We start from the raw sequence: 13,161 nt of genomic DNA on the forward strand, positions 1-13,161 counted from the left end.
CAGATGGACATGGAGGAGGAGAACCTCTCACACGAAAAAGGCGCTCGAGACTGCACCTTCTGAAATTTTATCTACTTTAAGGGCAACTTTGTCCACAGAGGGCACTGGAGAGGACAATATGTTGAATTTATCCACATAGGGCAATTAAGAGGACAATTTGTCACTTTTTGTCCAGTTAGAGGGCACTCTGTCAACCTTTGTCAACACAGAGGTCACTTAAGAGGACACTTTGTCAACCTTTGTCCACACAGAGGGCACTTAGTCAACTTTTGTCTATATTCTAGGTCTATATTGTATATTGTGGGCACTTTGCAAAATTTTGTTGGGTCAGAGGGCACTTTAGAGGTCAATTTATTCATTTTTGTTCACATAGAGGGCACAAAAGGGGGCACTTTGTTTATTTACCACCATGACATACAAAAAGGAACTTTTGCAGTGATTTCTCAAACATTAGGGCACCAAGGGCATCATAAAATATTAAAAATCTAGTCCAAGTCTATTCACCTGTAAAACACAAGATGCATGTAGTAGGCATACTGATATGCATTTGGTTAACTTGCTGGGGGTTTCATTTGTTGTTCTGTTTCTCATCATCGATCTTTTGACCTTCAGTTGAAAAACAAAAGGGTGTGATTTGTTTTCTGAGATACAAGAAAGAAAAATCTAACTTGTCCTTTTCATAGAATATCAAATGGAGATACAACTTTTAAACAATACCATCATGCACTTCCTTTCTTTTAAAGAGTATTGAATAATTTAATAGTTGTTTCAAATATAAAGAAGATCAGGCCTTTAAATAATTAGGATTACTTTTAAGCAATTAATTTTGTTTTGTATAAATTTTTGTATATATAATGTTCAAGTATGATTTAACTTTAAACGCCAAACTCTTCCACAGTTGCTTCAGCTGGACTGATAAGCTCTTACATGAATGTACATTCAGCGTGAAAATCGAACTTAGAACTTTGAGCTCGTGCATGTCTCCTTTTCAAGCACCGCCCATGTCTGCCGGTCGACCTATGAACGGAGTCGCACATGCTTCGACGTCAGACCACGTAAGTCTTCCGTGTCAACATGGCGGCATCCATGGCATACCAGGCTGCAGCAAGAGGGCTGAGGACAGCAACCTCAAAGAACATCCTTCTGGATAAAGTCAAGGTACTGTGATAGCGTACATAACCGAGAGTGTGTTTGTCATCCATGGCGGGTGTTTTCTGCTGCCTTTGGTCCGCTGTCATCGTCTCAGGGGTCTGTATGTGGAGCTACGTGGCTAACATGTTAGCATGTCTGAGCAGTGGTGGGTTTGACAGATCAAAGTTGAACAATGTGTTTGCCTGCTGCTGATGTAACAACACTCTCCTCACTGCAAATTACACACTGCAACCGCTGTAACACCGTTAGTGACTGCCATTTTTCAAAATTACGTCCTTGAAGCTTTGCTGAGGAAAACCTGCCAGAGCTCTGTACTATTTTTGTTACATGTTATGATAAGCTTTTATCTTTAAACCTTCACTAACCTTTCATGTATTTATGTCTTTGTGTGCACTTATACACTTCAGGAAGCACAGGAAGTTTAAAATAAGTCAGAAAAAAAGTCAGTTTTTCCTATTGTTCTTTACTTATGCATCTTGTTTAGTTTTATCACCTCTTCTGTGACTGGGTAAGCCCTTATTATTATGAATAGTCACACATGTTCACATGCACAAATCCATATTGAGCAGTGTACCTTTGCACTGCGGCAAGGACACAGCTCAGTGCTTGCAGCTGCAGCTTCATGGCGGATAAGATCTGAGTGCATAGGTTAACTCTTGCACTTTGATCTTCCAGTGACTGTGAGCTGTGAGAAACAGCCCACAGAATTTATCTGATGAGGTTTGACCATAGACAATGTTTCTGAGCAAGGCCACCCATAAGGGGGGATAAAGGGGAAAGCTCTCTGGGGCCCAGACAAATGGGGCTCACGTAGTTCAGCAAGATCATGGCCCATTGTAACTTTAAGCTGTGATAACCATATTTCACATTTAACCTGAATAATAACCACTTCTATCAGAGCAACAAAATCAATGTTATTTATTCATGTTGTAGAACAAGGTAGCATGTTCAAATCGAAACCCATTTTCTTAAAACAATATTACCTTTTAATTGGTGATGTTAACCACATGGATGGGGACACTGACTTAACCATTTGGACATCAATGTCAGATTTCAAAATCAAGTGTCAGGATACCACAGAAAAAAAGAAGGAACTGAAATAACTTTATGGGGGAAGTTATTAAATAATCGTAAAATAAAGGTGAAAACTGGCAAAAATGGGTTAACCTAAGTGATGAAAAATGGCAGTAATAAGTGGTCAAAAAGGGGTTAAAATTGGCCAAAAAACTGACTCAAAATGTCAAATGGACAGTTAAAATGGTGAAGAGCAGTTAAAAAAGTGGTAAAATGTGTTTTAAGTGGCGACAGTGGATTTAAAGTGGCAAGACTTGATGGAAATAAATTTTAAAAAAGTGTTTAGAGTTGCAAAAATTGGTTAAAATAGGCAACAAAAGAGATAAAGCAGCAAATATGTGTAAAGAAAGACAAAATGGGCAGTAAAAATGGTGAAAAGCTGTTAAAAAGTGGCAGAAATGAGTAAAAGTGGCAAAAATTGGTTAAAGCGGCAAACAAAATAAAGTTGTTAATTGTGAAAAGCGTTTAAAAAGTGGCAAAAATGGGTTAAATGTGGAGACAAAGGGCAAAAATGGGGCAACTTAAGTAGTTAAAAGGGTTAAAAGTAGGGAAAATAAGCTTAAATTGGCAAAGATGGGTGTAATGTGAAAACAAATTAGGCAAAGTAGGCAGAAACAGTGAGGAAAAGGGGTTAAAAAGTGGCGAACATTTGAACATCAGAATCAAATAATAGCTTGACACTTTTCAGCTCCAAAATGACATATGCTACTGATCCAACACACATGCACTGATATCATCAATAAATCACAACGGGCCCATTCTCTCGGTTTTTCAGGATCCTTACTGATGCTGTTGGCAGGCCTTGCTCTGACATGTAGGCTAAATCATTATCCATTCAAGCAAATAGAGAACTATGCCTCATGCAAAACACAGAAAATGAAAAAGTAGCAGACAAAGCCATGCAAAATAATCCATTATGACCCTACTTTTTTAAAACAGAAGTGCACGTTTTTTTTCATACATATCAAATTGTCAGGACAAATGTATGCACCTTTTCTGACTCAGCTCAGGTTTGATATTTTTTTAATCTCTTTCACTTCTTGAGATCTGTACTTTGTTATCACTGTTTATGTATAAATATTTGGGACTTTAGTTTGGATGTGTTGACTGAAAAAAAACAGAGTAGAATCCTGTTGATACTGTAAACACTGTTCCAGTAAAGTGAGGACACTGTGTCCGGCACTGTCAACATTACAGTTAGACTGTGATATTTATGCTTCAGTTTTTCTTTCGCGGCGTTATGCTGATTATTTTCAATTCAAAATCATTATTGAGTCTTGACACTTGGAACATGTTTACATTTGTCAGAACAGTAGAATATCTGGCAAACCCAGAGCACAATCATTTAACATTACAACACTAAAAAGTAAGTTTGGTTTTTTTTTGTTGTTTTTTAGTCCATCTGGAGTAGAGGACATACAGGTTACTTCAGTGTTTGATTGTTTTTTTTAATTATTTAATTGGAGGTTATTTGCTGAATATTCAAATTGGAAACATCTCTTACTGTTTTGTTTTGATTATCATACATGTAGGAGGTGGGGCATAGGTCGTGACAGTCTGTTGGTAGATTGACCACATATTTAACCATCCTTCAAACAACAGACTCATTATTGACTCACTAAACCATAGATGGCCTAAGCCGTACTGAAGGTACAGGGTGACCCATCAGCGTGATAATAGACTAAAATTCATTATCCATATCGGCAGATATTACAATTTCTGTAATTATTTGGATAGCCACCTACAGAAGAAATTAAAGATTCTAAGATATGGACTGGGATGTACATCTAACAACCAATTTTATCTTGTGTCACTCAGCTAGATAGATTGTTTAGTTGTTTATTTATATAAAATCTTGTGTATAATGTTTTTTTTTTTGTAAGTTAAAGTGTTGATTAATAGCAGTCAGCAAACATTTTTTCAGTTGTGCTACACATCTGGAGGAAGTACTGCATTTAAACCAGCCAAAAATAATGGAAGGATCTTCTTTTCTTCACTTTAGATTTTATTGTTTCTTTCCAAAAACAGAAACATTGTAAACATTTTTACAAGAGTCACTCATTTGCTCCAAGTGAAACAAAAGAAGGTGCTACAACTATACTTAAACACACTGGTATGTTAACCAACTCTGTATCATATACCTTAATTAGACCCATCATACTGCACATTTACGAGATTAAGATAACAAAAGATTATGAAAACAATAGCCTATATGTAAAGATTTTCTTTGAAATTTTTGTTTTTTTAGAAAGAAAGTGAGATTTGACATAAATTGCCCATCTCTTATGTCACTTTATAAACATGCATTAAGGTTGTGAAGTTGTGGGAAGGATACTGGTAATAATATCAGTATTGGCATATTGGATATTCGACAAATTCCAATGTTGTGCATCCTTATTTTTTTAAATTTTTTTATTTTTTTTTAGGAAATTAAGTCTTTGGTCGGTAACAAAGGGTCCCAAAATAAGTGACTTTTTTTTTACTAGAATGCGTGAGGGAGGCAGTTATTTAGTATTTGGCCAAACTTTTTGTTCTGTTTTTACAGTCAAAAGAACCCAAACTATAACTTAACCCTTTCCTTTTAATATTGACTGTCACTCTTAAACAAAATGAATCATTGTCCCAACAATTACACAGTTACATTACCACAGACACCTACCATAAGTCTGAGATATCAGTCCTTATTTATCAGCTCTAATTTGATTGTTTTTTTCAACATGTTTTATCAGATGTAGTTCCCCACTCTCCTGACTTTCCTTCCTGACAGTGTGCTCATACCTTGGTTGTATATAAGCTCTTATGCTTCAGTAATGCTGGGAAAATTTCCCATTCTTTCCAGAAATGTATGGTTTAAAGGGTTATTCATTGTCATGCTCTTTTAAATATACCATTTTGAAGCATATAGGCTGTTTTTACACTTACTGTCGGTTGTACCTGCCTCTCTCTCCTGTGCTTCCAGTTGTGTCTCTCTTTCTCTCCCGGGCCAGGTGATAAGAGTAATGATGGGGGATTCTCTCTGGTCTGTAGCACAGTATCACAACCTGAAACTGATTGACAGCCTGGTATCTGTACAATGGAATCAAATCAGCTTTGACAGTTTGTCAGCTCAGCTGAGAAATTCAATTTACAATGATTTGTCAACAACAATGCAGAGGACATCACAATATTCAGATGGTTAAGCTCCAGGATGCTCTTAAACCAGTAGTGGGATGTTGTTTTTTTTTCTCCTTGTGGTCTCTCTCTCTCTCTCTCTCTCTCTCTCTCTCTCTCTCTCTCTTTTCTCTCATAAATCAAATCTTGTGAATTCTTGTCTGCACAGCGAGATAATCCTCAGGCTGTTTTTCACTGTCGCTGCACAGTGGTGAATTTGTAAACGTTTGCTAACTTTCTATTTTTTGTAAGGTGTTCTTGCTCTGTAATAACCCAGCGGTGTTGGAGCCCAGCATGGTTCGGAGGGAAACACTGGGAGGAGAGGTGGCTCAATGAGACTCAGTCCTGAATATTTTACAGGGGGGGGTGGAGAGCACGATGCTTGCAACAACTTCTTTGCTGGAACTTCAAACGGCGGGCGGCTTCCCCATCTGTCTCAGCGAGAACACATTTACATTTCCTCCCCGCGAGGGATACTGGAGGACGAAGTTAGCTCTAACTGGATTTGAATATCGCTTCACCAAGGTTAATAGCCATTTCTGTAGCTGCTGAGGTGCTTAGGCTTTTTCAATAATTTAGAAGGGCTGCAGTCATTAGGAAATGTTGGCAGCCACTGAAATGGGGAATGCAATGAGTGAATGCACTCTGATAAGCCTAACGCCTGCTGTTGTTCTAGTGAGGATAATGAAGAAAAAGTGGGAGTGAGGCTGAAAATGAGTTGAGAAAACAATGTCAGTGATTGCTGACAGCTTTAATTTATTTAAAGTGCAGTACGTTTGAGATTATGTTCAGCTCTTATACAGGCTTATCCATCATCTTTGAAATCAGACCTTCAGACATACTGAAAGTGTGATTGGGATTTCATAATTAAATTTGCCTCAGGCCGCTCTTTATCGTACTTTTTATACCAACATTCATTAAGGAACCAAAACTCTGAAGGAGCAGCCTGATTTTTGTGCTTTAATAATCAATAAGTGTTACAGTTTAGATGCACACTCAGGGTTACTGAGGAACACGGCTGCTATGACAAAGACTCAGATTGAAAAAGCTATCTTAAAAAGTAATAAATTGTCCTCACATTACTCCATATAAACAGAGCTACACTTTGGCTGGCTGTTGAAACACATCCAGTTTTAATTCATCTGTAATCCTTTTCAGAATTGTGGCATTTTTTCAATTAAACCAGCTTGCTGTTTTGATTTGTTGCCATGAACTTGTGAAGTCTCATTATACACTTGCAAGGCTCTATTTTACTGCTGTTGAATAAGACAGTGCTGTATCAACAATGAATTATTGTTACAGTTTTTGCATTGGGGTACATGAGAGACATGTTGTTTTGATAGCCATATGACATACAGGTGCATCTCAGAAAAATTAGAATATCATGTATATTTTCTTTTTCCTGTGGTTTACTTCAAGAAGTGAAACTTCCATATATTCTAGATAAATGTCAAAAGTATTTCAATACTTTTTTGTTTTAATCTTCATGATTACAGCTGAATACTCACACAAATGGCGGAGGTAATAATTAGTTTAAGCAGCTGTTGATTCTGGTGACGACTGGAGAAGATGATGCCGTTCTTAATGCGCACATTCCTAGCAGTAGCTTTATGGCAGAAATCCCCATACTACGTTCTTAATGTTGTAAATCTTTGCTTTGAAAATGTAAGAAAAGCATGCAGCTGTATCCCACTGTCTGACACTTAACCAGTTGAAGCTGCACCAGGCGTTGATACTAACAGTATAGAGTTAATAGATCTTGACTCTGATGGTCTTGGTGGTTTGAATATCTCAAAAAGAGACATCAGTAAGAGTTTGTTTTTAGTTAAAAAAAAAAAAAAGCAGCCCTAGATCGATTAGAAAGCTTTTCAGCATGTAAATAAAGCCTAATCAATGAACCCCCCAGTTTCTGAAGACCACACTCATGATCAAAATAAAAATCATACTGACTGCATGAATACATTCATATAGAAAAATGATAGCCACTGTAATTCTGAGCCTTTTCTAATCCATGTGCCTGCAGCTAAGTTCATACATGTAAACATGGATGTATCTGAGGGTGAACTTCGACATAGTTTGCACATCCTTGTATTGCCTCATCCTCGTTACTGCGTTATCCTCCCCTTAGACTTGACACCTTTGAATATGCCTCCCCTTATTAATTATGCTAATTACTCAAATCCCTATCTGTAGAGACACAACAGTGAGGTTTTGCTTTCTTAAGCCTGTCTGCAGGAGATTAGACCTGCCCTGCATAAAGACCTGCCAATGATGCAAATCTCACTGATCTAAATCCTGGAGCCATGCACCGCTGCTCCCGCCTCTGTCTCTGCTCTAATGCTCTGTTCCCGGCTCCCTAACAGACAGATGTCATTTCTCTTTCTGTACTCTATTGGTCTGGCCACGACCTTATCTTGTTAGAGGGAAGGATGTACAAAGCTCTGAGTGGGTTGTGGCAGTAATAGGAGCAAAAGTACATCTTTTATGCCTACATAGGATTTGACTCTCTTTGTTCACTTTATATCTGAATAGTCAAAGTTTCAAACTGATCTAATCAGAAAGTCTTATAGAAATTATGGAGTGATGTACCCTAGGTGAAAACACTTTGCGCTATCAGCTGAAACAGAAAGGAAAGGTTATGATTGTGAATGTTCGTAACAGAGTAAACCTGCAGTGTTTCTGTTGGTGAAGATGAGGCGTTATGCTTTTATTGCGCTAAATGATATTGTGAACCCAGGTCATGCCAGCGTTGCACAGACTGTCTTTGCTATTACTCTCTCTGTGGCGCTACTGCTAAAGCTGAGGACAGAAAGAGGACCTCTGCCATCATTTATCTGGAGCTTATTAATTAAAGGCGACCAGGCTAATTCAAGCTCTCTGAATTAGCTTCATGAGGCATGCTCTTGTTACACGGCTGGCTTAAAGTGGAGAAATGCCTGCGATTCACACTGGCCTGTTTATGCAGAAAATTCACATCAACTCTGCTTCCTCACCTCCTCTGTTTCCTGTACTGCTCTCTCACGCCTTACTACACAGTCCTTGTCTTAATGCAACACAGCCTGTATTTATGAGTTGCAACTAAGTAGCAAACTGCCACCTCATTAGCAGAAAAACATTCTCCTGCAATCAGTACAGCAATGATTTTGATAGTCGCTATGTGCACTGCTTTCTCCATGATAAAGCATGTGCTCATGCAAGTGGACACTATAAAGTTCCCCTTTCAAATCTTCCCGGATGGTTAGCCTAATGGATGGCAAAAGGAGACGAGTTCATAACCTGAATGGGAACAAATCAATTACATAGAATAGTTCAACAGGCAATCTGTTAATTTCTTAAACATTTGATAATGCCCCTTAAGAGCATTCTGGTTAATTAACTCTGCAGTCATTTGTCGTCACTAATAAGCCAGTGTCATTGCAAAGCAGCGAGGGTCTGGCCATAACGAGTAATGAGGATTTTAACCTCAGCAGACATCTTTGGATACCACTGTATATAATATCAGTGCCTCTGGAAACTCACAAGTCCACTTGCTGTGGTTAGCATTTTAAAAGTAAATGCACTATCTTTTAAAAGCTGGAGTTTGTGAGTTTGAGCAGAAAAAAAGTGTTTTCTAAGACCCTTTTCTGCAGTGCTTAATCACAATTTCATTTTCAGCTTAGATTATGTATTCAATTCCACATTTGGTGTGTGATATGTAAACATTTCACTAAATCTATTAGATGGCTGTACTGCAGTGAGATCACAGCTCCTATGAGTGATCTTTTTACAAAGACACTTTTTATTCTGATGTAATAAGAGCTGAATACAATCTAGCCAAGCTGCTTTTAATGACACAAATCACAGCAAGTAAGACTGATGAGACACTGAGTCACATCAGCAGATCAGCCGTGGTTTCTCTGAGGATTGAGACCGTGACATACTGTGACATACCGTGTTCCCAATCTCAGAAAGCCAGTTAGCATGCTAACATGAAGCAGTCAACACAACAGGCATTATTGTAACTCTGTTTAATGTTAAAGCACTTTGTAAACCTCTGTTTTTAAAAGGTGCTATACAATAAAGTTATGCTTATTAGCATCTTATATATGACTTCATTGCAGGCACTTGGTCGTAAACTGAAGCCTTGCCTTGCATTCTGTGCAGAAGCTTTAACATTAAGGTAAACAGTTACAAGTAAAATAAGGATAAAAATCATTGCCTCTCCCAGACACTTCAAAGGCAACAGCTGTCAACAGGAAATTTAAAAGTGTGTTCAACAGCTAGCATGCTTGGAAAAAACAGTTTAGCAAGGCTCTGAACTGCATTAACAGTCTTGGCATCAATTTTATTCACAGAGCAGCTTCTACATTAACAATCTAAGGCAGTGGTAACCTGTCAGCACAAGAGTCGTGGTTGCTCACAGCATCATTAGTCAACAGCAACAGCATTTCAGCAAGCCTCCCAGATAGTTGCGGTCAGCCATATACTAGTCTTGTTATGTAAAGACTCATATCACCTGACACCTACCCTCTAGTGGCAGTCATAGGCACTAAAAAAGTAAATAGAGATAGACAGTGTTCTTGCTAAAAGTCTAATTTGCTTTTTGAGCTCATAAAAGGCATCAGTATTAATCTAAGTCTGTTTTATAACTAGCTAAAGAAGCTTTAATTTAGGACATCAGTAATTCAGGATAGGGAGGCTCTTTCTTTCAGAGGTCAGTCCCCTGAGCTCCGATCTCAAACACCTCTTGAACCCTCCTGTAATTACAGCTGTGTGTTTCTCTGACTGATAAAGGTGAAGTGTCCTGCCTGAGGTCAATAAATGTTAGTGATTTTCCTCCCAAATAAGCCTGTTAAATTGTTCTTTAGTGCCAGTAGCCACAAATAGCATTCTCTTTTTTATTTTTGCATCGTCTATTTGGAATCAGGCCTGGATTAACATATGGCGATCTCCCCTAATGGAGCCGCTCACTGTCCAGCCTTTGAGACTAAATAATGGCAGACACTCTGAGAGTGAGATGCATGGGCTCTTTTTCTTAAAGTCTTTTCACAGTCCCTGCTGTTCTTTACTGCCTTAATGCAGCTCCTCATAGAGCTTTAAATGTATTCATAATTTATAAAGTGGTGGGAAAAAACTCCATGAGGTCATTTGTTACTTTTTCATTGACTTGTGAAGGCTGGTGAGTGATGACTGCTCTTGTGCCAGTGTCCTATTAGGTATTGATTGGTTCATGCAGCAGCAACCACTTTGCATGCGTCTTCCATATCATCAATCAGAGCAGTCTTTCTAAGATGTCTGCTGCTGAACTTCTTGCTGGGCTGGGTAGAGTAGGCTCTCATATATGCACCAATATGAGCTGGAGGAAAAACACAGTCTGAAAAGTCATAGCAGGACATGCACTCACCAGATTAGCCAGACGTCACATCATCAAGAGTCTACTACTGGCTAAAATGAAACAAAAAACACCTTAAATACAATTCTATACAACAAACGGTTATGTAGATTTCTCCCATTAAAGGACTTGAGGCTCATTCATGCTCCTCTACATATGAAAAATGATCAATAAATCCTTGTCATTCATTCTGCACTGTTGCACAATCTTTACTCAAAATGTTTTAACATTTTTTTTTAGCGAACATGTTAGTGTCACACAAATTTCTTTAGATGTTTGGTGATTAGCCTATCCCTGATAGAGGGGGAGAAGTAGTTTAATTAAACTGATGCAGCTTTTTAAATTTCCGTCTGTTTTACTCACATTTTTTATGTAGTGCTGTTAAACGCTAGTTTGAGCCATGGCAAGACAAGGAAACCTACATATAAGCAGCTATATTTAGTAAATAAAAATTAATAGTTCAAACTTTTCAGAATGGACTTGCTATCTTTGCATTGTGTGTCTTTCACATTTTCTCGTCTTGTCTCATGAGCTAGGAGTCTCATCACACCCCTAGCGTGTTGCAGAGTTTTACTGCAGGTATCGCTTCGTTGGTTTCAAAGAAGGTCTGGTTCTTTTCCAGTGTTTCCTCTTCTAATCATCTGGAATGGTGACTGCCCACTGGCACAAAAAAATCTATCTATTTAATGCATGTGATTTTCTCGGGTCATCACTATAGAGCCTGAGTATCTTTTACATGTTAAGTGGTCTCTCTTCTGATTGTGTGTTGCATTTTCATCTTTGATTCTATCATTCTGCCATCCTTTATTCTTTGAAGGCTATGCCGTGATAGGAGGTGAACTTTGGCAGAGCATGAAGGACCGTTTCCTTTTTCCTCATATCATAATCTGCTGCCTTCTTCTAAAAACATTATCGAGACAGCTTTGTTCACCCGCTAGACTTTCAATATTTTAATTGACACACGAGAGCTTGCTTGACTAGTCTGACTTTTAGGAGAGAGAAGGAGCCAGACACAGTTCTCTCTCATCGATGAAAGAATGACGGTCATACATCTTTGAGAAATTGTCTTTGACCTGGGTGAAAGTTGTAAGTCCCCATTCTACTTTGATACCCTGTCTCTCTTCAACAAGTCCTCGCTCTCTCTCTCTCCTGAATGCCTGCAAATATGGTAAGAGCAAAGGTGGGTCCAGAATTTTTTTTTTTTCTTTTTTGCCTTTGTCGGTGAAAAGTGCCAGAGCAGGTTAGTGATATACAGGACAGACATGAGGAACTGGGAAAAATGCACATGAGGTAGAAAAATAAAACATTATGTTAATAATTGCAAAACCAACATAAAAAATAAAACAAAACCAGAAACAATCAGGATACACAGTAAAGACGGCAACATTACTGATTTGCAAAAGAGTAATTGTTGTGGTATTTGAGTTATAAATTTATCTATAGAGTTTTATAAAGAGAAAAGTAAACATGGAAAAACAATAATAACAAAAAGTAAGCCAAAGCTTGGACAGTGGTTTCTAGACAGGTGGTGCCACAACCACGCTTGGTCACCACCCAGACCTCTTGGAGGCAGTCTGACCACTGATGGTTTGCACATTAGGTTGTTCCTCCTGATTAAGCCTTTTTAATTTGGTTTCATTTTTCACATTTGTTTTTAATTTGTCATTTGTTTGCTTATTTGTTGCCACATTCTTCCTTTCTCCTTTTGGAAGCAGGCAAAAGATCATGAGTCCACAGCTCCTGTATATTTCCCCCACCGCAGGGACGAGGAGCTGCAACCCAGATGCACCTCAGGCCAACCAGACCCAGTCGCCCCAGCCTAGCTCAGCCCCTGGGCTGGATCCAAGCTTTTTGACGGGGGTGCCCAGCTAGTCTTATGCAGGGAGTGCTCACACCAGATGATGATAATTTATTTTCCCTCACTTTCTACTCTAATCATATCTGCTTTTAACATCAAAGTATCCATGATATGTTATAGTAGGCTTTAATTTTTTTCATAAAGTATTGGAGCTTAAAAAATGCCTTTTTTTTGTCAAAGTGGCAACAAAAATCCAGGGCATTACAAGAGAGAACAACAGAATGGATAAGACATTGTTTTTTATATATCTGATCTGCCTCTTCCAGTTTTTTCTTTTGTGAAAGAAATAGCTTTATTAATATTTTGCAAAGCTAACTATGGCTCCATGCTAGCATGCATGTACAGTATTTTATGGCACTGAAACCATAGTCTTGGATAGTGTGTTAAAACCCTAGATAGCCCCTAGATAGCCTGTGCTCACAGATAAAGTTCCTTAAGTGTGACCAGCTGTCATGCAGAATCACATGTTCTCTCACTATTGTCTGCATCCTGCCAGGCTTCACCATCATTCATGAAACAAATGAGTTTTTTGACCTGTGATGTCAATCCTTTGAAT

General features: G+C 38.3%; 1 protein-coding gene across 1 annotated transcript in view; it reads left to right on the forward strand.

Moving 5' to 3' along the window:
- The first annotated feature begins 1,061 nt into the window (after positions 1–1,061).
- Positions 1,062–13,161, forward strand: part of suclg2 (succinate-CoA ligase GDP-forming subunit beta) — a 187,743-nt gene continuing 175,643 nt past the window's right edge. The window contains exon 1 of the mRNA XM_041816576.1: positions 1,062–1,158. Coding sequence (XP_041672510.1) covers positions 1,075–1,158 — 84 coding nt within the window. The 5' untranslated portion in view covers positions 1,062–1,074. The remainder of the gene's footprint in view (positions 1,159–13,161) is intronic.

This window comes from Cheilinus undulatus, linkage group 3 (genome assembly GCF_018320785.1).
Source record: "Cheilinus undulatus linkage group 3, ASM1832078v1, whole genome shotgun sequence".
NCBI lineage: Eukaryota > Metazoa > Chordata > Actinopteri > Labriformes > Labridae > Cheilinus > Cheilinus undulatus.